General features: G+C 38.1%; 1 protein-coding gene across 1 annotated transcript; it reads right to left on the minus strand.

Annotated features, from left to right (window-relative positions):
- Positions 1–2,390: 2,390 nt before the first annotated feature.
- triqk (triple QxxK/R motif containing) lies at positions 2,391–27,486 on the minus strand. Its single transcript, XM_008421962.1, has 4 exons — positions 27,309–27,486; positions 24,358–24,432; positions 15,596–15,681; positions 2,391–4,451 (listed from the first exon to the last, which is right to left on the minus strand). The coding sequence occupies exons 2-4, from the start codon at positions 24,416–24,418 to the stop codon at positions 4,344–4,346; spliced, it is 255 nt and encodes an 84-aa protein (XP_008420184.1). The 5' UTR covers positions 24,419–24,432; positions 27,309–27,486; the 3' UTR covers positions 2,391–4,343.

A 27,486-nucleotide genomic window follows, 5' to 3' on the forward strand; every position in this document is an offset into this window, starting at 1 on the left:
ACTAGAATCCACATCTTCACGTGAAACCTTGTTTCTATCGGTCATGAAATTCCTCATTTGGCATGCACAAACAATTGTCAAATACATATTGCGTTTGTTATTGCAAGGTAGAAACGGGAACATGAAGCTGGAGTCTGAGCGAACCACTGGCAAGTAGAAAATAATGAATGACGGTGGGGAAGAAAGAGGGAGAAGACATTAGTGTGAGCCCAGCAGTAGTGCTGTGTGACACGCATCATCAGCCCTGTCTTCACCATATCTCCCTAATGGGACCGCAACAGTGTATGTCTGCATGTGTGTGTGTGTGTGAGAGAGAGAGAGAGAGAGAGAGAGAGAGAGAGAGAGAGAGAGAGAGAGAGAGAGAGACGCTTTGTCAGAGAAGCTCAGAGAAACTGCGTACACATGCATGCGTGTGTGTGTGTGTGTGTGTGTGTGTTTGATAGAGATAGGAACTAAATGAGCTTCTGGAGGAACTGACCCTCCTCACTTCCCACTAGTCTGTCAGAGAGACTGACTGCTTCACTGGAGCATGGCCACAGCCACGGTTCTGAGAGCTGAAAATACCACACACACACGCACACACACACACGCATGCAGGTGGACGCTGGAGAGAGAGAGGCTTTTCAGGATTGATGTGTTGCTTTACAAAAATGGAACCAAACCAGAGGAACACACCATTTAAAAGCTGAAGTGAAAATAAATTGAGGTCAATCCGCATTTACATCCACTAGAGAGAATGCGACCAAACACATTTGTTTAAGGCAAAGGCAAATAATCACCAAACCAAACCCTGGCATACTCATCATTTATAATTATGATTCGTGTCAAGATAAGCACATATTAGAATGCCTCACATTGTTTTAAATGTGGCGAAGTGCGGAGCACGACGTGCTGTTCTCGTGTGCAAGCTGGTGTAAACGCAGGTTTCAGGCGAGGCGTAATTACTCTTGGTGACGTACCTTACATGACTAATGAGCAAAGTTTGGGTGCTGGGCTTCTGGCTCATTTGTCACAGGATGGTGGGTAAGGCTTCAGCTCCGGCAAAATGCTGTTGACATATAAAGGCTAAATACTCACTCAGAGCTACTGATTAATACCCCATGCAAATGCAAGACAGGGAGAACTCATGGATGGTAGAAACATGTCATGACATCAAATTATGTCTTTCCTATGTCTATCCTTGTGAATTAATGTGCCGCACTAAGCAGCATGTCCTTTAAGACGCTGCAGCTCATCCCAGGGGACTCCAACAGAACCTACTGACGTACAAACAGTAATCTTCAAAAGACATCAAGTAACTGCGGTTTTAATCAAATAGTAACATACAAATGGCATAATCATGAATGTTATTAGGCTTGGGAATTTAGAAATGTATTCAAATCAATTCCACAGTGGAATGATGCTGGAACCTTTAACGTCAAGCATTTAAAAAAGAAAACTAAAACTGGTGTAACAGTGAAAATCATTTCATTTATATTCGTTTCAATGTGCATCTGGCTTTTGTAGCCTCTGACTTTGGTAAGTGAATCACAGCAGCACCAGTTTTCATTATCATTATTTTTATTCCATCATTAGATTTAAAAGATTACTCAAAACCTGCTGTACAAATTTATTGATGCTATTGTTTTTTGCATAAAAAAACAACCACTGCAATCAGGAGGAAAGCAATACTTTCTGTAAGAAAACCATTTGAAGACATTTTACACAAAAATATTTTTGACACACATTTTCTAATTTAACGTCAATACAATTGTTGCAGTGGCAATAACTGCCACTACAGAAGACAAGAAGTAGCAGTCAAAGTCTAACATTAACATAACGTAAAGAAAAGCAACCATGACTGTTCTATGGGCTTATGATCAGGGCCATACGTGTGTGTTTGGAAGAGCATATTGGTATGAAACCTTTAAACTGATATCATAGTCGGCCTTAGTGGATTAGAGAAACGGCAATAATAAATTCAAACTTGTGCATCCTATTCTAAAATTGTTGCTGCATAATTTTCCCACAGATTGATGGAAGTTAAACAATGAAAAACATAAATATTACCTCAATTCACCGCTTTATTTTTGCATCAACTTTAAAGGCTCGTCATAATGAAACCAACACGCAAGGACAGCAAACGAATAATAAAATACTACAGGAAATAAAGTGTGTCATCCAAAGTTCAGACTGCTTGATGAACTTTCATTGAGTTTAAATGCAACTTTGCTTTAATTACTGCGATTAAAGTAATACTTTTACCACAGACACCAGTCTGATCGGTATGCTGACGCTCTGCAAGGCTTAAGCTGGAAAAGTTTCCGACAGAAAGGTTTACATTTCAGGAGAGGAAAAACGAGGTTTAGTTCACACAAAGTCAATGATTTCATGAAACTGTGACTATCAGGCAGTATTTTTTTTATATTTATTTAACAGCAGATCAATTTACATTCCACAGTAGAAAATTTGAGAAAATCCAAATATTCACAACCCCTTTAAAAACCCCCCCACTAATGTTCATGCACTCTTCTAACAGGCTTAACAATAGCAGAAACCATTACACAAATATTAAACATATCATCGGAACCAATACAAAAAAAAAGCACACAGTCTTTCCATTATTCTGATGTCAGAGCTCTTGTAGCTGTAATGGTGAGCTTTTAGATAACAGGTGTCATGTTTGAAGGTCTATTAGTCACGGCTCTCCATTGTTACACATGTGAGCGAGTCGCAGTGCAGGAGGAGGAGGGTCCCGATGTACCAAAGCGTGATAAAAGCCCCCCCCCCACAGTTGAGGGTACGAGTGTGTTCTAATCATAATGGTTTCTTTGACATGTAGTCTTTTTTTTTTTTTTACAAGAGGTCGCAAGGTTGTGGGAGAAAACATAAGCTGAGAGCTGGAAAATCTGTCTCACATTTCACAAGGCATTTCAGCAGCAGAACACAATCAGACTCAGACTTTAAGACCTTCATTCAATTGGAAAGAAGAAGAAAAAAAGGTTAGGAATGAGAGGCTGCTTATGTATTTGGTATTGCCTTTTGTGTATTTTGCAAAAAATATAATAAAGAAGCAAGCGGAAAAAAAAACTTTTCCAAGAAAAACCATCATCAGAAACCCTTGACTACTTACTTTCTTGCTAACAAAACAGAATAGGAGAATTCCTTACATCTTGGAGCCCAGATGCATAAAGAGAGAAGTGGTAGAAAAAAAAATAAAGTTCTGGACAACCTTCATATCGCTTAATACAAATAAAAAGGGAAAAGAAAACAATTCTGGGTTCTCTGCTCCACTCTTTAAGCACTTTAATTTCAGTTTAAATAAAAGAACAGGATTGCATTTGCAGCAGTTCTCCTGTACGCGTCTGCCTGCGTGCAGCAGGTGCACCGTGGCGTTCTGTATTCTGCGCACATGTTCAATCAGGACGAGGGCTTTGTGGATTCTAATCTCACACTTTGTGATCTCGAGATATCCACGAGGAAAGCTTTGTGCACTGGAATGTGAGGAAGGGGGTTTTGTCTGTAGCTGCAGCAGCGGCAGATTTACATTTTTCTATTAGCGGTGGAAAACAAAGGGACGTGACTGCGCGGGGTATGACTGGCACGGCTCAGAGGTGTAAAAAGAAGCTCATTGTCTTTGCTGGATGAAGATTTAGCAGGGGAATTATTGCAGAAGTGACGCACCAATCAATCGGCGTAGCGACTGGAAGTCCTCTCTTTAAGTTTGTCGCTTGTTCAGATACTGAAAATTTGAATTTCTTTCGCAATTTATTCATTGAATGCATGACAATTAAAATATATATTTTTTTAAATGTACATTTCTTGTACAAATCTACTTTGTAAAAAGTTTACATTCAGCTGTTGAAACAAAACAAGGGTTTGAGTTTTAGTCCTTCGAAAAGCAGAGATTGGTCAGAATCAAAAAAACCAAACCACACAGAGAAAAACGACAAAAAAACAAAACAAAAATAGTATTGACCCAGAAAAAAACTAATCAATACACTTGTATTCCAGAGTATAAGTACTAAAATTTCATTCAAATTCAAAAATACTTTTGAATTAAGAGGATGAAGACAAACTGTTCCAAGGCTAAACAGCAAATATGACTGTAAAAATTAACCAAACCCGAGAAACTGCAAACGTTTGATGTGTTTACCCCCCACAGAGTCACAGTCTCCTTACTGCATATAAAGTGTAGAATATGACTGCTTGCCATATTCAAACAGCCAAAGCTGAGGGGAATTATACCTGGGTCTGAATGAGCGGTAACTATCAAATTTGCAAAAGGCGTCGTCTACTTCACATATTGGTCTTCGGCCATAAAAGGAAAGAATCAAAGGCTTTGGTTTGCTGACCACAACTCGTTAATCCATGTCCAGATCCAGGTTGATCTCTGTGCTCAGGTTCAGGTAGAAGAAGGCGTAAACGCAGAGCACAAAGAACAAAATCGCTGCAACAACCAGGAAGGCATCCTAAAGAGAAAAAGAAAAGGTTTACATATTACTTATTTATGCAAATTGTGCACACATTTTTCTTTCCATCTAATTTCACAGCACAAAAGCCTGCAAAATAAAAAGCAATTTAAAAAAAAGTCAAAATGAAAGTGCCATTTCAATGAAGCAAAAGCAAAAACTAAATTGATTTGTCCCTTGGTTCTCTGATGTCTTTTTGAGGAGAAACAGCATGGATTCAGAAGAACAGCACCACTTTGGAGAATGCTGTCCGGAAGAACACGAGAGGTCCATCCAACTATCTTTATTTGCAAAATCAGACAAACAGTACAAAGGACTCATGGTGTTTAGATTACACAATTTACTTACAGGAACACACACTCGTGCAGAATCTAGCCGCCTTTTGGCACGGCTCTAAAGGGATTCCTCCATAATAATCACTTCTTTATTCTTCCCACCGCAGAGGAAAAACAGAAGCTACTGGGCTGACAGAAAGCCAAAACGAAAGCAGATGTGTTTTCTTGTGTATACCTGTGTGTTTGCATGGAGATGGCTTTGCTTTCTTTTAAGTAAAAACAAGCCTCCGCAGTGGGAGTTCTGTTTCTGATGGCTCCATCTGCGCATTAATGACACAAACACACCCGGCCGATTCGTGGCAGGAAATCTTCGCGGCGAAATGGAAGCGAGTAGGTGATGGAGGTTCGTAATGAACCAAAAAAATAAATAAATGCAAACGCCCTTCATGAAAGACGAGGAATTGCGAAGCTCATTTCACGAGAAAAATGTGTACAATGATAATGGACTTTTACTGAAAGATTTAATGAACGTTTTCTTTGCATAATAATTCAAAAGTTGTAGGAGATCTATTTTAACAATTTCTTCTTTTAAAAACAACAAAAAAAAACTAAAGCTGAAGCATGCAAATGTGATGTGGGGCCAATTTTTAGTCTTCAAGATGGGGAAGACAGGAGAACATACCATTCAGTTAGATCAATGTTTGTTGATCTTCTTGTGCAACGAGGACAAATCTACTGATCTAAACTTGCTCACATCAGGCTATGATTCCACAGGCAGAGCAACAATTAAGACATTAAAACGAGCTGGAGTTGTGACAAACAAAGCCAGATCGCAACCCAAGTTTATCTCATCACTACAGACAGTTGGGGAATGGAAAATTAGTTAAAAAGGGGGGTAAAACTCTACAAAGCACACTGTAAAAAAAGAAAAAAGAAAAAAAAAAAAACTGCAGCAAATAATGACACCTCAGTCCCCATTACAATTATTAAATTCTATCTGCATGTTTCGAAGAAACGTCAAACCTCATGACCCAACGTGGGTCAGGAAACGCATATTATATAGTTCCTTAAAGTAACTGCATTAGCAAATCATTTAACTTTCACCGAGACAGATTTTAAACATCACATGCTTTTTTTTTTTTTATTCAGGAAAGTTAATAAAAATCGGAATTTTTTTGCTTTCAAAACACACTGTTGTGTTTCTACTCCGTTGCTGCAGCTCTCTGCCAGTGACCCACCCACAATTCAACACAGAACAGCTTCAGAAGGCAAATTCTAGTTTTTCTTCTTCTGAGGAAGAACCGCTGAAGATATCAAAACATTAATGTTCCCCTAGAACAGGAGTATCATAAGAGTTGCACAGCTGCTCTTTAAACTGGTATGCAGTCTAGTCTAGGGCTCAATACGTCTCACAATTAAAACCTCTGCAGAGAGTTGGAAGAATTAGAGATGCATACCTGTTGGATTCAGGGTTTTTTTTTCCTCCCCGATAAGTATTATAAAAGAAGTAAGTGCAGTACAAGTTCTTTGATACAAGTAATTTTGAATGCAGCAAAGCATAAATCCCAAACCTCTCTCGGTTTTTATGCATTTATAGATTTTTGATACATTAAATTGTCAGGTGGAAAAGGTTATTTTCCAGTATTCCACCTGCTGGTCACCAGTAATAGCAGATGAAGAAAACAGTGGTGGATCCATACAGAATACATCTGAACGTACTTGTAAAATTAAGTTTTGCAAAACAAGTGATGCAGTCGCTGTATACATTTTAAATTAATACTCAAATAAAAATCTAATTTCACAAGTAATGAAATTCAGCGTCCAGGGCGCTGAACTCCACCTCTGATCTTCACAGTAAAACTTTTTTTTTCCCCTTACAGAAATGGCCTAATTTTTTTTCTAAAGATTTTCTATTGGTTAATTGTCAAACAAATTGAGGCTTTCCAACAAAGTGGTATTCAAGTTGAAAATGGGAATTTGGAGCGCTTGTTCATTATGTGCAGCTCAGACGATTACAATCTTCATCAGCTGGAGTTTCATTAGGGGCACTCAGAGTATTGAACAATGCCAGTAATTCTTTATCAAGAGAACTCATTAGCCGCAAACTTTCTAATCAGCACCAGAGAGCTTGGAGGGCTGGGAAAGAGTGCAGCCTGATTAAAGGTTATTCAAAAAAGAAACATTTAGTTTTCAGAAAACGAATGTGACCCTGGGAAAGTCAAAGTTACAACATGATTAAAACCTCTTCATTTTTTTTTTTAGATTTATTTTTTATCTGTTTTTTTTTTTTTATATATTATTTTTTGATGCACTTGATCTGTTTGTAGGCATGGGGGGGTTAATGGTATGAAGTAGAGGTGTGCCCATCGATCGGCCACCGATCATAATCAGCCGATTTCCGTGAAAAAGTGTATGATTGGTGATCGGGGTCTCTTGTTGCCGATACCAATCACCTGCATCTCATTTTGCAGCCTGCCTGTGCAGCTGGTCTCCTCTTTCCTTCACACTGCGCAAACGCGCAGCAACAAATCCTAAGCGATGTGGAACTATAACGCACTGAGTGAATGGGGAAGTTTGTGTGTTGCGGCGGAAAATTGAAGCACGTCAAAATGCATCAACATAACGAAGCTAATGCGACATAAAAACAATGCCATACTTGACGGAGTTTGGCTACATCGAGGCTCACTGCAGTAAAAAAGACATACGGAGGATCAGATAGCAGGTAAAGCAGCGCACAGCTACAAACACTCACCCGGGTTAGCATGATAGTCAGAAAGCTAAACTAATAACCCGCAAAATTATTTAAGTCTTCGAGCTGCGATGTAAGACGCTGGTTCTGCTCTCGCTGTTGAACCGCTGCTACGTGCTACGGGTAGTAATATTTCACAGACGGAGCGCGGCTTCTGCTCCACCTGGTAGTGACTCTCACACTGAACCTCTGCTTAAAGCTGCAGCATCTGACTTAAAAAAATACATTTTACATACGTATTAAAACTTTCGCTGTCCTAACATGTGACAGATAATCTCTTAAAAAAATAATCGATGTCCTCCCTGCTTTCCATAATTACTCCGCTCAGTCAGAAACAGCCAATCAGAACTACCAGTAATCAGCTAGCCGCCATGCTATCAGGAAGTTTTCATTCAGTAACTCTGGATTGTTTATTGTAATGAAACTTGTATTTGCCTTTGAATGTTAAGTTTTATACTTGAACTTTTTTGGCAATGTTGAGAGGTTTTATTTTGGCTCTTTGCTCTTCAGAGCCTTCATATGTTACCAGTCTGTTAAAGATAGTATTACTGATAGGAGTACAATTTGCACAATGCCTGTTTTGTTTAGTTTTCTTCTTGGAAAAAGTTATTAAAAACAAGTCTTTGTCTAAATTAAGGTGAATTCATGGTTCCTTTTTCCACATAATGTAACCAATAGTGTTTATGATAAAAAACCCCAAAAAACCCCAAACAATTATGTGATCGGGATCGGTGATCGGCCCTCATGGGTGATCGGTATCGGTATTGGCAGGAAAAAACCTGACCGGCACATCTCTAGTATGAAGTATGCCAAGGTTTACAAATATTACCGTTTCTTAGCCTCTTTCATTTGATCCAAGTGAGATGAGAGAGAACGTCCAGTAGTGACCAGAGTTTTTGATAGATATGTGAAACATAGATTAAATCTACCCTCTTTCCCCTCCCCAACTCGTTGCTGTGTACTGCCGGTCACCTGGCTGACAACTTTTGAGCTGTCTGCAACTATTTTTAGCCCCTAAAAAGGGGCCATTTGGGCAAAGCTTAGCTTCTATTTTTTTAAAGTTTGCTTCACCAGCAAGTCTGTTAAACGCCTGACTGATGGACAGCTACCTGATCAGATAGTCTGGTTAATTATCCAGTTAATACACATTTGTTATTTAAATGGAGCTATATGAAGGTAATGACAATAAAAATGTAAAATATTCAGTCATTGGGAGATCTACTTGAAAGCTGCAATAAAATTTAGCAGGTGTATTTTCAGTGGGCTAAAATCATCAATAAATACCTATAAATGTCCCATTATAAGGAATAGTATATATACATACATATTTTTAAATATATAAAATAAGTGACTCATGTTTTGCACTTTTTCTTTTGTTTAAATGTTTGAGTAAATACAGTAAAAATATGTTTTTTGTTGGGGTTTTTTTTACTCAAGGTTATAATCTTGTTAGACTCTCTGGCGGTTCACAGGTTTCATAATCAAAAGTAAACAGAAAATAAAAAAAAAAAAACAAGAAAAAAAACCCACATTTAGTAAGCAGACAAAAAGCACCATAGAAATTCGACCCGACGGCCAAATTGCAGAGAGAAATGACAAATGAAAAACAACAGAATGAAAGAGAAAACAACAAAGAGATAAGACTGAGCACAAATGAGAGGTGGCAGGGGGCTAATAATAATAACTCCTCTCTGACTAAGACGATGGGGGTTGGGGGCTTGACAATTAAAAAGCATCAGCCTCAACCCAGCTATCTGTGTACACGTTGCAGCGTCTTGTCATCAGCCGCATTGGTCTTCATTAGCCTTGGCCCGCATTTATCTCCAACCCAGCAGCCACCAAACAGCTTAAAGTCCTCTCTTAATTGGAAAACTTTTAAATTTCATGCACTTTAGCTTCATATATTACCCGCCGGGCTCCTGCCGCTTGATTTACTTTTCCATTTTGCCCGGGCCTCGGAGAAAAAGGAAAGGGTGATCAAATCGCGGAGCCTTGATTGTTTTCTGCTTTTCTCTTTTCTGTGCTGGCAGCTTTGAAAATATAATAAAGACAGAGGCTATTTGACACGCAAAAAAAACACATCAGAAAGAAAGCAGTTCGCTCCAGATACACACATTTTACCAAATCTGCCGAAACAAAAGGAGACGCGATATTCCCTCCCCCTACTTCTTTATGAGAACAGCTGGTTACAGTAACTCGACTATGAAAACAAGCTGGAGGGGTTTCACTGCAAACACTCAAGTCGTACAAAGCACCTGCACTTGATTGAGATCATTGTTTTCGAGGAGAGCGGCACACTGAGTCTAGGCTCGCAAACACTTGTGTGTGCAGCCAGCAACACAAGTACACACACACACACCCTCAGACACAAACTCGCAGCCTCTCTGCCCACATTTTGATGGAAACCACTGGATGGGGGCCTGAGCACATCATCATCTTCATCACACGGCTCCCTTCAGCTCCGGCGGCAGCTGCAGCAAACTCAGTGTGCTGGGAGCGCAAGTGCCCGTCGCCCTGGCGACGAGCCACAGCTCAGCAGACGTCCTCTCATCTGGTCTGATTTTCATTCCCCTCCTGGGTTTGTTTGTGCGAGCCTGTGTGGGAATGTGTACATCAATCTGGACGCACCTACGTTTGTTTGTGTCTGCAAGTGGATAGACGCAGAAGCTGCTGGGACATCTGTCCTGCAGTCACAAAGCACGAGTTGAACTCCACGAGTTCAAGGAACACACAAATTATTTTAGAGTTTCTTTCCGTGTGATTTAAATGTCTGGCTTTTACACAAGCTCTGACTGGCTAATTTAGATTTAACTTGAAGGAGGCACAAAAAATTATCTCTCTTTCCTAATCTAAGCCATTTATGGAATATAAATGAAATGTGGGCAAGACCAACTCTTCATATTCTCCAAAACAGGTTAAGAATCCTTTCATGCATTGTGGTCACTACAGTGGACAGCTATCTAACAGCCATTTTCTGGTTCTACTTGTGGATTTTTATGTTATAAATGCACACAGACCATTGAAGTGGACATTAATGGATCATCCAATACACTATCAACTACTGGCTATCAGCTGCAAATGCAAGAAATTATTTTTGTTAAATCCAATATGGCAGACAGACAAAAAAGCATGCCAACTGACCCGGTCCCTCCTTCTACCGCAGACGACTGTTGCAGGTTAAAAAAAAAAAATTGTGCATCAGATATGTATTTTTCAAATAACTTTGCATTTGGAGAAAATTACAATTGATCACCTAAAAAAAAATATCCTAAATTTTTTTTTTTTATAAAAAAAACGGGAAAAAAAATCCTGACACAAAGGAACATAATTCATGCTTAAAAATGTTAAAATTAACTACAACTACATTCAACTTGTCCAATAAAAAAAAATCAAGATTTGCTGTCTTACATTGTGAAAACAGGGAGTGAGAAGGTGTTACAGTAACATACTTTTCAACCTTTGAGTCAGAAATGTTGGCAACCTTTTGGAAATCTCTGAGATAAGACAAGTATCCACAATCTTTAGAAAATATTTACAAAGAATACCACTTAGTTACAAATGCTAACACAAATAAGCTTGCAAATCACATAACAAACACCAAAGGAAACAGAACATAGCACAATTTTAGAAAGTAAGAGGAGGTGGTGAAGTGATTAAAGGTTCTCCTATACATCGTGGGAGAACCGAAATCAGCTCTCACTGATGGAAAAGCATGGTGAAACTAAACTGAATCATTTTGTACGCATCCGCCTCCCCTTCGCGACGCCAAAGCCAGGTTGAATTATTTCACACGTAGCATGTCTTGTGTGACAGGTCAGAGGTGTGTGTCAGAGTTTACACCCGAATGCTGGGTTGTGTGATGTAGACATTTACCAAGATATACTGACCAAAAGAAAAAATTACCTAAGGAACTTATTTAGACTGGTTATCTGTAGGGATTTACTTACACTTTAGTTAAGACGTGACCAAATTCTTTCCTACTTGGTATGCTTTTTGCGATATTGAGTTTAGTTTACCTTGTGTTGCCACCCGCAATAGTAATTTTCTTGTTGGCCAGTTACCAGTTTTACATCCAATGCCAAATCGACACTCTGTACTTATTTTCTATCTTCACTACCTTTACAAAACAGACAAAAAAAAAACAAAATAAAGAACTGCAACTTAGTTTCCACACAACACAAATTCACAAATGACAGATGGAGTATACCCAGAGTCATCATCTGTACTCTCCATCCTCTGCCAATTCTATGAGCAATTTCCCCCACCCAACTTTCTAGACTCGGTAGCTAAATAAGACTGCGGGAAAAGCTGTGCAGAAGTGAACAGAAGGTTGTTTGTGCCAATTAGACGAGGCAGGAGGCTTGTTTCCTGTGCTGCAGGAGAATGCTGCTGGAGCTACTCTGAAGGCTCTGCTTCTTCTCCAGGCAATCTGAAGGGAGAGACCGTAGACTGATCTTCTTGCCAGTTTCTTCCTCACTGCTGTCAGATCCCGACGCAGGGAAGAGGACTTATATTTCAGCTACATGTTATTTTTGCAAAACCACGCAGAATGAGTGTGCTGGTGTCTTCATTAATACTGCAGGCAGGTTGTTTACTTGAGCAGAAAACATAATAAATAGTTACTGTTCGTCAGGCACCTTCTTAGCTCGTCTGCCCTGCCTCCATCCTCCGTTTTGCCAACTTATCCAGACTGTCCTGTTACTAGGACAGCCCTGAGACAGGCTGCCCTGGCAGCTGCCAGATTCTCCATGCCTGCATGTCTGCTGGCCCTTCTGAGATACCATCTGCATCCGTTATAGCCGTCTCATTCAAAGAAGAAAAGAGGTACGGATACAGGTGCATCTAAAAATATTAACCATCAAAAAGTCACCGTAATTTATTTTGGTTCTTTTATTCATAAGATATTTTACACACCAAATACGTCCACATTTATTCCACACACACACAGATTATACTTCATTAATTAAAGAAAAAGAAACGACGCGTGATACTGCAGTCAAACCCATAAAAGCAAAAAGGAAAAAAAAAAATGCATGCAAACATGAAAGGACGCTAGAGTGTCTATCCCAACACTGAAAGTATCCCTGCTTCAACAAGACACGCATCAGGCCCATATAGTGCTCTAAACCAATCAGAGACAGAATCACCGTACCCCTCTTCACCTGTCATGACTGGTTGGCTGCGCTCCAGTGTTCCTGTGCGTCGGTGTCCTGCAGCCGGTCAGAAATGAGCAGGCTAGGCTACTTGGATAATCTGAGTAGTTGCAGTGCGGGCGAGGAGAGAGAATATACAAAAGATAAGGCCTGAAAAAAAATCTTAACCAATATTGTGACATGCAGCTATCAACCTCTCAGTTCAGAGTGAACAACAGATAACAACATATATGATCGCTTCTTACTGTAAAGAGTTATCTCGACAGATTTAAGCATCACAAGCCAAAGTGACACTTTTACCACACATCTGGTTAAAAAGGTGCAAATGGGGCACACAGTTAGTTCATAGCGCTGATTAACCAAAATAATAATAATAAAAAAATTACTTGACTAAACATACAGATCTAATTGAATAAATTCTGTGAACCCAGACCTACTACTACTGATGGAGGAGGTAAAATGACCTTAACGATAGCTAGCAGAAATAGCTTCCAATAATATGCAGTAAAGACAGTGTGGTTGAATAAACCTGCTGCTGGCTCTTTGTCCAGCACGTCTTGACATGATGAGTCATTTTGAAGAGTTGGGAGCAGTTTTGTCAGCAGCTGTTGCAATCCTTGTTTTTAGCCACTGTTTTAATCCAACAAAAACATCAAAACCCCAGGCTAAAAATGAAGCACTTTTTAGCCTAAATGGTTCAAAAATAATTTTTTAAATGAAAGCAAATTGTGCACTTAATTTGGAAATCAATGTCCCAGAGACTGAGAGAAGAGTCTAGAGTCACAGACTGTGCCTCACCTCAGGTCCGGTGTAAAGTTTCAACATTCGGTGATTATTCGGGTAAGTCATTTGGGTATTGAAGCAGATGATAAAGTCAGATTGTCTCCAAGCTACACCACATGGATGCAGTAATTCAAGCAAATAAAGCCCTGGTCAAGTACAGGTTGCATAAGCTGTACAGCACATGGAGGTAGCTTTCAGCAGGCCTCCATTTCTGCATTATCGTTTGCAGAAATGCAAACGATATTAATGAAAACTGAATATTCAGTTTTCATTAACTGTTAGTCGTAAACATCACTTGAGGTATATCAAATAAATCTACTAATTATCTTTTGATTGATTTACTGAAATAAATGAACTTTTAAAAAAAAAAAAATTCACTGAGGTACACCTGCAACATACTCCTGCACCCAAACCTAAAGTACAAGCACCAATGGAAATGTGATGCCGTCAGCCAGAGATGTAGAGGCCAGTGAAAGCTTTCTGAATTCAACGTAAGGCTGTGTGAAAGCAGAGAAAAAAAAGAAACACGTTTTCAACTTAACATCACGCTAAAAAGAACTTGATGGGAAAGCAAGCATGACCAAATATCCATTACATTTAGGCGGAATTTCAATCAAACTCTCGGCCAAGAGGTCCAAGTCAGTTTAATATCCTCATCCCGGAGGTATTTTTAATCCGACCTCTGAAAATTCCCCTCGTCTTGGGCACGAAAAACATAAATTATTCATGACCGATATCAATATTTCAAGATATGGACTAATCTAATTGGATTAAAGACGTGGTTAATGAGGCCCTGCATGTCTAAGAGATGCATATTTTAAAACCTGACCATTTCACCCAGTGTGTAATGCTGGATGTGATTTGCCCATTCTTTAAGCTCCTTGTGGCCTGCTGAGGCTTAATGAGGAAAAGAAGGGGCTGGCTTGTTATGAGTGTAAACAGAACAACTTTTTAATTGGCTAAAGAAAAACAACCGGTGAAAGGGAGGCTGGGGTGTTCACGAACTGCTCATTTACATACACTCTGCGGATGCAGACGTCAGGCCAAGGAGCAGAGCTGGAGAGGACCGGGTGCCAGGACACACCAGGCCCATGCATTTTGAGATATAAAACACAGTCGCCACAAATTGTTTCTTCACTTGGATATGTGCTTACATCAGTCTCAGTGAGCCTTCAGGTCGGTGGCACAAAATATAATGCCATAACTATTAGCAGCACAATCTGGGGCGACTGGGCTGGAAGGGCGGTTTTTCTCACATGGAAAAAAAAGCGGCGTTAAAACACCCACGTATCCATGAATGTTACACACAAAACTGGAAGACTGATGGTTTCGTGTCAGAGCAGTGGTAATGACTTTTGGACTGCTCAGGCCTCAACTTTTCCATATTTTCTCCTCGTCTGCGCTGCATCTACTCTGTATATCTGACTAGCCTGGCCCACACGACACAGACATGTACATGAACAGCTGGACCAAATTGGTGGCACTCTAGAGCCCTGAACTGAGGTTACTGTGTGCTGCTTAGCGATACAATTGCACAACTTAATGTAGCTGGTGTCCTATGGCAGCCTAGATCATAATCAGCATGTTGTTATTCAATTTCATTTGCCAAAAAGACTGCAGAGACTTTAACACACTTTTTATCTTTTCTTTTTTGTAACAATAACAAATAACACAATGAACTTTTAAGGGTGATTCATATGTCTCCACCTCCCCAGAGTCCCACATGCTTTAAAATAGCTTCGTAGCGTCTTTCAGACTGTTGCACGTGAACAAACAGAATATCACTTCCCTGCTATTAGAGAAACGTTTAGCATTCCTGTATACACAATACCACAGCTGCATTTTTCATACCATGTAGAACATTGCAATTTCCTTTGAAGCCCACAATTCTTCCGTGGGTGTGGGGCCACATCACATAATTACAGGTGAATCTGGTACATATCATTTCCTTCCCAAAAGGCCTACAGTGAGTTCCTGAGCCAGTACAGTAAAGAGTCTGGAATATTAAAAATGAGCCAGAGAGGCACACTCTCAATCAGACAGTTAGACAGACAAATAGGAAAAAAAAAAAAGGTAGGCAGGCAGACAAGAGGAATTCCAGATAGACTGAGACAAAGAGGCAGACTGGAGTGTAATATACACTCAAATTACACTGGAGGAGACAGAGAGGTTGCGTAATCTTACCCTAAATCCGGAGGAGTTTTTCTTTGCTTCAGCTTTCAATCGTGTCGCCTTTAAGACAGATTTTGTCTTTTTGTAGTCCTGCTTGCCTAAAATTTAGAGAACACGGGAGAAAAAAAAAACTGATCAGTGAGTGAAAGTATGAAAAAAAAAAAAACGGGTCTATGAGGCGGCACGTTCCCGCCAGCATCAGTATGCGTAAGGTAGGAAACCACTAGATATGGAAAATTTCCAATGAATTGCCTAAAATTTTGGGTGTAGTTTAAACAAGCTTTTGCTTCAAACCGTAAAAGATAAATGTGAACCTCTTGTAACTTAAACGCAACAGTCGTGAGTGAAACATTAATACATAAAAAAAAAATATTTAACCAATAATAGCCCATAAAAAAGGCCTACATAGTGGAACAACGATTGGCATTGCAGCAACCTGAGTCTGAATCCTGACCTGGGCTCTCTGTAGATAGAGTTTGCATGTCCTTGTGAATAGATGAGTTCTCTCCAGGTACTCTGGCTTCCTCCCTCAGTGAAATTAATACGACCGTGTTTGTCGTTTTAATTGGTCTCTCTACATTGACTTTACTTTTGAGTGTTTGTCCCGTGTTGCCCTGTGATGGACTGACGTGCTGTCCCGGGCGTACGCCACATACTCATGTTTTTCATGTCTATAACTCAGTGTCTGTCAAATAGAACAAAATCTTTCTAATCTGAACCACCCACCTAAGCTTACTTGACATCCTTTGGGGATTGACTCCCACAAGTGATATTTATAGGCAAACTTGCCAACTGGAAAAGCAAGTGCAAATATGATTAATGTGAGGCAAAGCCTTGGTAACATCAAACATTGAAAGCCAGCAACTTACTGAACAGTGAGTGGTTGTAGTTGTGAGAGAGAGTCGTTTGGTGCTTCAAATTTTGTCAAAAACTGCTGAAAATTTGAGAAACCCAAAATTGGTGTAGAAGCTTAGTTTAGTTCAGGTTCCCACATGAATTAAATCATTGTGTATTTTTGTTAAGGCCAGTCTTGCAAAGCACTGTCCATTTCCTGTCAGTGTACGGTAACCTCTGTCTGGTAAAATAAGTGAAAAGTTAAATAAGAATTGTGGCCTCCACTTTAGTATGTACTGTGAAGAAAGACAGTAGAGATGAATAGCTTGTGAACAATTTACATGCTTAAAAACAATCTGCTGATGCCTGAAACCAAATACAGTGTATAACAGAATTTACTTAACTTTGACAGATGAGTTGAGGTGATGGTTAAAATCCATTACAGGAAGGAGTTCTGATTGGTCAGGGGTTATTATCAACATCACGTTTTGGAAAAACAGGGTTAAATCAATTATTTTAGAGTAAAGTTTAGTCCGTTATACTTCCATAAAAATAAATGCAAACAGCTTCGCACTATACTTATCGCTAAAGCTTCAGAAGAATAACAGTATTTTAGTATGAAGCAGAAAAACATCCTTTGTAATGTCACATGAGGACTCCTGCATGTGACATGCAGAGAGAAGTCTCATTTCATTTAGGATGGAAGCATAATCCAGGAGAAAGTGTTTGAAGAAAATCTCCTTATTTTTTTTTTTGCACCAATAAAAAGGTGAAAAATAAATAGAAATTTGCATAAGATTCTAAAATCAAGTTTTCTCTTTATTATATAGACAGTAAAGAGAAATGACCATGAGCTCTGTGTTAAGGCTCGATCTCACAAGATGTTTGTTTTTTTTGTGTGTGGTTTATATTCATCATTCTCCCCTATGACTTTTTCTGAAATTTCAAATTCATTCCACCTCCTTTTCTCTTTCCATTCCTTCAGGTGCTACACCCTTCCTTCGCCTCCCGCTGACTCTGTGTGGGACTAATAAAAATGGGGAGCGTGTTGCCAGAAGCAGGCAGTGAGCAAGTGGGAATTCATTAGGGGGCACTGGATGTCTCCTTCACTTGACAGAAAATGGAAAGGGGAAATTTGGTTGGAGAGAATTGCTCTCACCTCGCTATTCACACAAACGGTACAAAGCTTTGCAGACCGCAAACAACCAAATGTAAAATCGCATCAGAAAGCAACATCAAATCAGTAAAGACAGAGACACTGTAAAAAAAAAAAAAAAAAAAAAAAAAAAGACAGCCAAATCAACTCATCTTCATCTGTTGCTGATGAAGATAATTCTAGAATTATTGAAGGTACGAAGAATCACAACCATTTTCATTGTTTTTTTGTTTGTTTTTTTAAGTAAGCAAGCCAATTATAAATGCACCTTATTCCAACAAAATGTTTTCTATTTAAAAATAGAATGGAGTCCCATATATGAATAATGTGTCATATGGATCCGCTGTGTCTTCTGGTTATTTTGATAGAAAATTGTACACTGCACTCAGTTTGTTTTCTTGATTTTAAAAGTTGTAAAAACAACAGTGTATATCCTTTAACACGTTGTGTATAGTTTATATTTGCAAATCTACCAATGTGGGTTTGTTTTGACACATTTTATATATATATATATATTTATATATTTATATATATACACATACATACATACATACACGCACACACACACAATATTTTAATTACTTTGATTATGTTTTGTAAAATTATATCACGATCACTAGATCATGCAGAATGTGGAACAAGAAAAATAAACCTGGCATACCTTTTTATAATTTTATTCTCCCCTCTGGTTATTTATTACTCCAAAAAGTCACTCCATTTTACAACTTTATGTTCTTTGTGAGTGCTGGCAAAAGCCAGTTCTTGGCTCTACATTATGAAAAAAAAAAACCATAAGAATCAGATGGTTCTTATTCACTAATAAAATGAAGCAGATGTTTTAAGCAGGTTTTATGCTCCTATGCAAGACAACTGGACTAGCAGATGTGGTAAATGAGGATTTAAATGTTGCAGATTTGCGCCGCATCCGAGTAGGACGGGTTTTCAGACCTGCAATTGCTTTGGTTGGTGTAGAGCAGAAAAGGGGAGAAGAGTGCATACATGCAAATATACCCAAAACTGGAAATAGTTGCTAGGAGACCGAAAAGTTACCCAAAAAGTGCAGAGTTTTTCAGCTGGAGACGTGAATGCAGAAAGTATCTGTCAAGCTGTCATGCGCGAGCCCTGGCATTACTTTTACAGATGAGGAGGAGGAGGAGGAGGAGAAAAAGGAGGGGAAGGAAGAGACAACCAGCAGCTAAAAGGGTTTGGGTTTATAAGATCCTCGGAGTCAGGGAAGCTGAGGCTCATGCAGAAGCTGCACTTATTCAGTGACTGGTTCAACAACTCCTTCACACAGAGCAGGGAAGCAAGTTGACAACCTGTTGAGGAGAGGTGCAGTAAAAAAATAAAAAAAAACATGGAACAAGGGAGTGATCTCTGTACTCACACAGTGTGGGAAGCTCTCAGATTGGAAATGTCAAATAAACATTTTGCTGGTCAAAAGATGAAATGTCAGTCTACTGCTGCTTCCTGTGGATTGATCTCACCAGACTTGCTCAACGGTTTTTTATTATTTTTTTTTTATTATTATTATTTTGGCTACAGTTGAAGTTCTCTCTTCTTATGTGAATCACAGCTATGCTAATGTCTTGGTCTTCTAGTGCCTGGATTAGCTATGACACATGTTAACGTCAGGTCTGAAAAGACCATCAAAGTCTTAAGATCAGACCAGTTCATGATAGGTCTGGAAGTTGATGGGTTCAAGTTGAGGTGTAGAACTAGCACCTGGCTCAAATGGAGTATGACCGTACCTGCCGCTGAAGTAATCTCTAATTAAATGTCAAAGGAAGAGTAGGAGGATAAAAGTGGCTTGGCCTGCCAATCCACTTAGTGTTTCGTGTTTTTTTTTTTTTTTTTTCACCTCTACTGGCTTGACATTGCATTTAAATGGTGTCTGATGAGAGTGTGGAGAAATTAGTTTTTATCTTGATCCATTCCTCTGCTTAGCATAATGAGACAGGTAAGGGGGTATTAGCTAAAATTAATCACATTTGATTGAGCACTCGGGGGAAGGAGAAGGAAGGGGTGTGTGACTTGCATATCATACAAATTTGCTATTTAACTGAAACCAGAACAGGAGTAGACATCTAAGAATATCACAGTTTGTTTGAATGATAAGGAAATGAGATCACTACTGTTGCAGCCCTACATGACATCTTCATTTTCCTGACTGGCTGAAAGCTCATCCAGTTATATTCAGGAGAATACGGGTCATTTGCCAATGGACTCAGGCAATTGAAAAATGAGTTGAGGGGTTTCAGATCAGTTTGCATTTCCCAATAAGTCTGCCCGTGCTCCATAACCCAAAACAATTATACGTTTTGGTAACAATATTCCGACTAGGACATAGCTTTATTATTAATTAGATTTTGTTTAATCTGGAGCAGTAGATTAAGAAGTAGTGCTGTTACTGGATTGGTTGCTAGTTGCGTATTTGGTTTGTGTTGGTTCATCTGTAGAAAATACATTTTAGTGGGTTAAAACTAGCGTTAACTCTTAATTTGAGTGATTAAATCTCGCCAATTCTTTTTACAATCTTGAGCTGGAATTAAAATTTTTCTGCTGAGTTTTTATAAATACTGACTTTATGAAATGCTTACAACTCTTTTCATGTAACAGAAAGTATTGATTCTTTCAAATGAATTCTGATTGACCAGTCATCTTATGGATAATGATACAAATTTAATCCAACTGAATGTCACTGCAGTGCGGTAATGAGAGGAGTTATGTCTAACATACACAGCTTATACATATATATATTTACATATTTTTTCCAAGTGTATGAAATGATGGGTTAAAGTTTTTGACAGGTTACAGTATGACAGTTAACATAACTATGCTGCACATGCAACAAGCACACAGTAGAGATTTTATCACCAAGCCAACACTGGAGTTCAACATGTCCACTTTGATCAACTTTGAAATATAGGCGTCCATCTGTGTGGACAACTTCCAGAAGTTTTCAACAGGCAGCAGCAATTACTGAATGGACTGAGTAAACGCTTGCAGTTCCACATAAATACGCGTCCCACCCAGAGGCCAGTCAATTATAACAAGGTTAATAATGGTATTTAGAGGAAAAGTGTCAAAGCAGCCTTTGATTGGCCATCAGATATGGCAAAAGCACTCCAGCAGAGATGATGGAGCAGCTCAACAATCACTCCAGAGTACTGATAAATGAATACGCCACATTTTACCATTTCAAAATACTACGTGCCGCCAATTCCATCTTAGATAAATTTGCGCTATCGTAGAAGATGGCAATTTTCCACATTAACTACACACTTTTTGTGTTTGTTTTGAAGCCTTCTTGTTAAACAGTGGTATAATAGGATATTTATTCCTATAAAAAAAAGGGACAAAACTTAAATGTGCCACAAAACACCACACACAAAACACAACAAAAAAAAAGGGAAGGAAAGAAAAAATAATTTTCTTCACTTCTTCTTGAATGTGACTGCAGGAGCTGAGCTTGTTATGTTTGTTGAACCTGAACGATTTAGCATAATGGCAAATGGTTAGGGAATATCAGGAGACTAAATTGTCTTATTCATCTGTCACTACATGAAAACACGACAGAGCCTGCAGAGTGAAGAAAGAATGGACATTTCTCAACAGGCTGTCGCAAGACGCAGAAAAACAAATATTTTAGTCTGAATAGAAAGTCTTTTTTTTTTTTCCTTCAACAATAGGAAAGAAAATCACAGGTTAGCAATAAAATAGTTTAAAAAAATTAATCAATTGCAAAACAAGCCACTAAAAATTATTTTGCTTAATAAAGATGAAGACCTCAGTGACTCTTGTTAACACAAAAGAAACACCAGGAACAACAGAATAATCTGAGGACGTGACTCAGCAGGGGGGCAAAAAGCAATCATCCGCTGAGGGGAAGTGTGTCAGAACAATACAATAAATGGTGCAGCAAAGACGTAGCTGAAAACATCTTCTGGAGAATGTACGTCCCTTGGGAAGGTTTACCTTTAAAGGCACTTAAATAAGTTGCATGCAAATATGTGCAATTCTTCTGTTCTGTAGAACGGTCATAAAAAATTTAAATTGTGACATGTGGATTTTATTTGCTTTTGTTTCAGTGAATGAAAACAAATAAATTGAGACCCCTTCTCAACCTGTTTGATGAGAGGTATTTGTATGAAGGCTATATGTATTTAAAGGCCTCACATCTCACCAGGCACTTCTTTTAACGTTATTTATATTTAGTTTTAATCCAAGAAGAAATTTTTATACTACCTAACCAGCTAGAACATTAGTATAGAAAAAAGGACAAGAAAAATATAACCAGGAAATGGACAAGCGCTCGCCTAAGGTTGTTGACTTGTGGCACTATAGCATAGCAAACAAGGCAGCATAATGATTTTCTGCTTATAAAGACAGCAAGGAGAAGGTCTACAGTGTAGCAGTACATCTATGAACCAAAACAACACCAAAATAGACTTGATTAAACAGCTGACATCTGGGATTTAAAAAAAAAAAATCAAGCTGAAGCAGAACTGTACTTTACAACACGACAATGGCATGAAACATCCCAGTAGATCCACCAACGACTGGTTGAAAATTAAGGAATATAATGTTGTATACAAAGTCAAAACCAAGATCTTGGTATGATAGAAATTCTTGGCCTTAGGTTCTATAAACGCCTCAGCACAGCTATGATAAAAACGAGGACTTAGACAGAGACTAGTTAATAGCTACAAAAAACATCTCACTAAAACGATTTCAAGCAAAGACATAACACTAGCCAATAGTATGGCGTCCTAAATGTATCCCTCAGAATATTAATTTATGTTGATGTCTTTTATTTTATAACTAAAACAATGTGGTGTTTTTATGTTTAGCTTTAATTAACCAACTTTCTTTTTCAGTGAAAGATGAAGCGTATGAACATAGACACATATAAGAACTGCACAAGACTGTATATGTTGGGGAAATATCTCTAATCAAAATATGTTAAAATATATTTCCAGCAAGTAGATTCCACTAATCCCTATTTTCCAATCAAAAGATCGTTGCATTGTTGCAACTCCAGTGTATTCTTTCACTTTTGTCTATACCAACATGTAAACCATCTGCTGTGCATCATTAATTCCTGCTCAACATGCACAGATACAGTTGCTGTTGCCTAGTGATCGCAGTTGCTGATCAAAACCAACCATGGATGTCTCTCCATTAAATAGAGGGGCGGGGGGGAGAAATCATCTTTGTCTCAGGACTCTGGAAGAAACTCACATAATGAGATAATGAAATTGTATTTTTAATAAATATTAAAAACTGTTTTCAAGGTTTATTTTATAAGTTAATGCCTATTCTCACAATTATCCAGCCAAGCAGAAAAAAAAAAACAGCACAAAGGATTTGGCATGAGCCATGGGTATATAAGTACTTCATTCAAACCTTTCGCCTAATTTTAGTCAGGATTTTTGTCCAGGTTGTACCAATAACCCAATGACTTCCACAGACACCAGCCCCTGTCAGAACCCTAAGGAGAACTGGGTATAAACTATGGATGGATGATGAGCACAAGTACTGCCAAATTAAAGCAGTATTAAACATGAACAAAACAGTAGCACACACAATATCATAGAGGCCGTGATATAAGCACAGTAACATCCTTCAACAGAGAACTGTGTCCAGGGCGTAATAGTTTCAGTGAACCAATTTGATACAGGCCTTTGTGAAAGTATGTATCCAAGTGAAAGTATGTATCCAATCACAGATTTTTATTTTTTTGTCACAATTGAATATTTAAAATCATCACCAGAAACTTTTCCTCTGAAATACTTCAATACTTGAATAAATAAAGCTCTTTGGAGATACCAGGTAAGAGTAATTACTTAAATCCAGGTAGGATGCATGACCTTAAAGAGGCCAGTCAGGCTTAAATAAATAAATAAATAAATAAATAAATAAATAAATAAATAAATAAATAAATAAATAAACTTCAAATATTCTGAGATTAAACCAATTCTGTCAATAAGACTGAAATACAATTACTCTTTAGTAAAAACACCTAAGCCCAGTTATTACAAATGCTTGGCTGTTCTTGCTGGCAATGGAAGCAAAATCAGACATTAGGTTTGGGGGTTCATCACTTTTTCCACATACAGTTGGTTTGGATGGCTATTCTTTGAGTATTTAATGAAATACTAGATTGAAAACTCCATTTTATATTTGTGGAAGTTATCTTTGATTAATATTTTTTAAAAATCTGATGATCTGAAACTTTTACATGTGACAAAAAAAGTGAAAACAGAAAAAATAAGTAAGAGAGCAAATATGTTTTCACCTGATATTATGTGGAACTAACACACAACAGAAAACAAAAAATATGTTTTGGGACTCTGGAAATATGAAACTTAATTGCAGAAACCACAAGCAGGATAAGATATAAGAAACCAAAAGGACTTTGGGATAATTGTGGAATCTTTCCTAAAAGCTTCTTATTAAACCTACATTATAGTTAGTTATGAATGATTAAAACATAACAGTTTAGAATAAAACAACAAGTAAAAGATCAACTTTATGAGTCAGATGAGCATCAGGAACTCATTTTCAAAACTTGGTCTTTTGATTATTATATGACCTTGCTATAAAGTCTTTTATAAAAAAAATTAAAATTAAAAAAAGAATATCACGATCTCTTCAAACTGTTACTTAAATGCTAGTTCTACTTTATTTTGATCTTCTAAAATTAATTAAACAATTCCTTTAAATCTCTGCTACATTCATACTGATTGTGTCATGCGAATCCATCCATCTGGAAACTTACCGATCTGCTTTCTGTATTGATCAACTGGTAACTTGGTGGCACCGGCATCCTTCTTGCCCATCCTTCTTCGGCTGTCTGAGAGGAAATAAAAATGAAAAAAAAAAAAAGAACATTTTACAGCTGCTTTCACTGCTCACACCTAAGCATTTAGCTTAATCAAATTTAGCTCCTTCATCCATTTTCTGCTGCGGTAAGACATAACTCACAAAATGTGCCGAAAAGCTTCAAGTAATTGCACAATCGTATACGGAGACAGAGTAAGTCAGTTTTGATCAGCCAGATGGTTTATCTTTTCACATACATCTGGCGCACATAATTAAATTAATTCTCACCACCTTCCATGTGCGCTCGGTTCGCAGTGTGCGCTTCCTATCAGTCTCATTTAGCATAGCGCCGTTTCTCTTCACACCATGAGTTCTCTTTGATTACTCTGACAGCTCAGAGGTAAAATATATAAAGAAAAAGAGCTAAGAATAACACAGACAGTATCCTGCTGGTGACTACATTTGTGTTAAGAAATAAACACCTCCCTGTAGTTTTTATGAATTGTTGTCAAACCATATGTTTGTAATGTTTTAATAGTGCTTTTTTCCCCACTGTTTAAACTTAAAATGCCCTAAAAATAACATTCATATCCCTTGACTTTTTCACATTTTATCACATGACAACCTTCCATATATTTCATTGGGATATTATTTCATAGGCCAATTCATTGTAGAAGATCACAGAATGACACATGGTTTTTGACATTTGCCACAATAAAAATCTGTCATTAGTCATCTTTTCTCTGACACTCCTAGCGTAACAGACTGCCTTGAGGAGTCACATAATTATTAAACACTGTGTGTGTTTTTAATAACTTCAGCTGTTCTATGGAGGCCTCAGAAGTTTGTTAGAGAACATTAGTTAACAAACAGCTTTATGACAACCAAGGAGCACAATAGAAAAGATCAGGAATAAAGTTAGAGAAGCCTAAAACAGGATTACATTGCAAAACAATATTCCAATTTTTCAACATCTCATAGTTTGCTATGCAAAAGTAAAAAACACCAATGTACCAAGAAGTGGCCGTCTAAATAAACTGACTGGCCAGAAGAAGAAAGGTGCAAAGATCCACAGTTGTTGATGACAGGATAATCATTTGTCATGCTCTCCACAAATATGGGAAATGTTGAAGTGTGACAAGCTATAACAAGTACAGTATGGAGTTTTTCACATAGGCGTCAAATCAATCATTCTGTGGGGATGATTTCTTCAACAGGGACCAAGAAGTATTGATGAACTAAATATAGCTCCCATCCATAGCTAAATAGTACTCAACAGCTACAAATGAAAAGGAAAATAAAATGATTGTATTTAAAAGTAAGAGAGAGGAAAATGTGTACATGCAGGCGAGTACATGGCGAGAATAGAGAAAAACAACTATCCGCATCCAAAAGGAACAGAAGCAGCGGGACAGTCTGGAGTAGCAGCTGGGGAATAGGAAGAGAGAGAACCCGAATTAGCATGTTCAAGTAGCGTGGCTGGCTGTTGCTCCCGACTGATACCTTCTCATGGGAGACCGCTGCTGCTGCCACCTGAATTTTACCTCCTGCTAACAACATTGTTCACAAGCGCATTTCTAACCCGATAGGGGCTAGCAAGTGTGCAGCTATTGTTCTGAGGTAGTCGGAAACCAGAGTCAGCAAGTTAAAGGAAACAGGAGAAAGAGAGAGAGAGAGAGAGGGAGAGAGAGAAAAGGTAAAAATCTTAATATTTAAAGTTAGAAAGAGTGAAAGTACTGAGCTGCTTTACTGTGTTGCAACATGACAATATTATATCTGCACCTAAAAAATATAAAATAATTCAGCAGCATTTATTTTCGTGTGCACAAAAATCACTTCCTCGGATTTTATGGATGTCCAAATCAGGTTTTTTTGCCGCCGAGTTCAAATCATTTGATTTTTGTGTCCGGCATTGCACAGTCCCAATCCTATACTTCAAAATTACATTTGAAAAATTAAGAAAAGCGAAGAAACAGATCCAGAATGTCCCTGATTTTTAACTTTATTCTCCTTATTTATCCTGTGAAATCTAACCCAAAAAAGAGAGAGAGATCAAGCAATACAAAGCTTCTGAATTCTTGGTAGGATCAGTTAAAAATAAAAATAAAGTGTGTTGGAAATAGAGCTAATATTAGATTAGAAGTCCTTTTTAGTGCAGTTTATTTCTATGTCTGCTTCTCTGCACTTCTGTGTTTTCATGAAGTTGTAAGCTTCATGCATCCAAAAACAACACGTTAATGTCATGTTGGTCCCCTGCAGCGGTCATTTACCTAGCCAAGTAGCCAATCAGTGATCTTACTGCAAGATCAAACATTCTCTATCTGGGCCTTTTCAGAACTAGAATACTAATATTTGCTTATAATTTTGCCCACCAAAAATGAAGCAGGATTCCTGCTATTTGAAGGGAAAGTGTGCGTGCACATCTGCATAACCATGTCCCTTAAATCAATGTCTCTGGCTTTCTCCTAGCGGGTTTGTGACAATCAAAGAGCTCTCGCAAGAAACGTGATCATGAAAAGTTGCAGTAGAGCAAACATAGGATCCAGGAGTCCAATTTCCATGAGAATATGTGGGACCAAAGGCGCTCAACACAAACAAAAATCAGAGTAGGTACTTTTTGTGTTTGACTAAATGCATTAAATAAAGTTATGGAGTCTATCAAATAACAAGATGTTATAAAGATATATTTATTAAATGAGTGAATTATTTTTAGAAGTAATAATTTGCACTTTTAATAATATTTCTGTGAACTATAGCTAATAATTTTTTCTTTTATTAACATGTACACAACATACAAGTATTTATATTAACTAGAGAGTAAATGTGCACATAACACAACTTTGCAAAAGGTAACAACACATTCTAACTGCAACAGCTTCTATTCACTGCATCATCGTGTATACTTACAGTTATCCTTTTAGTCGAGAAAACGAGTTATTTAGGCGATGTTCCTCTGCATTATACTTCCCCTGGTTGACGTACGTGAGAAGCAGAGCCGTTGAAATGTCTGTTTAGATGTACTTCGATCCAAATTTCTCCAAAATGCCAACACACCACTACTTCCTGAAACAATTCCTGCTTTACG

This window comes from Poecilia reticulata, linkage group LG11 (genome assembly GCF_000633615.1).
Source record: "Poecilia reticulata strain Guanapo linkage group LG11, Guppy_female_1.0+MT, whole genome shotgun sequence".
In the NCBI taxonomy this organism is placed as follows: Eukaryota; Metazoa; Chordata; class Actinopteri; order Cyprinodontiformes; family Poeciliidae; genus Poecilia; species Poecilia reticulata.

Coding starts and splice junctions, on each gene's coding strand:
- triqk (XM_008421962.1), bottom strand. CDS start 24,418: ATGGGCAAGAAGGATGCCGGTGCCACCAAGTTACCAGTTGATCAATAC. Junction 15,682..24,357: donor TCAATACAGAAAGCAGATCG/GTAAGTTTCCAG, acceptor TCTAAATTTTAG/GCAAGCAGGACTACAAAAAG. Junction 4,452..15,595: donor AAAACTCCTCCGGATTTAGG/GTAAGATTACGC, acceptor TTTTCTCTTTAG/GATGCCTTCCTGGTTGTTGC.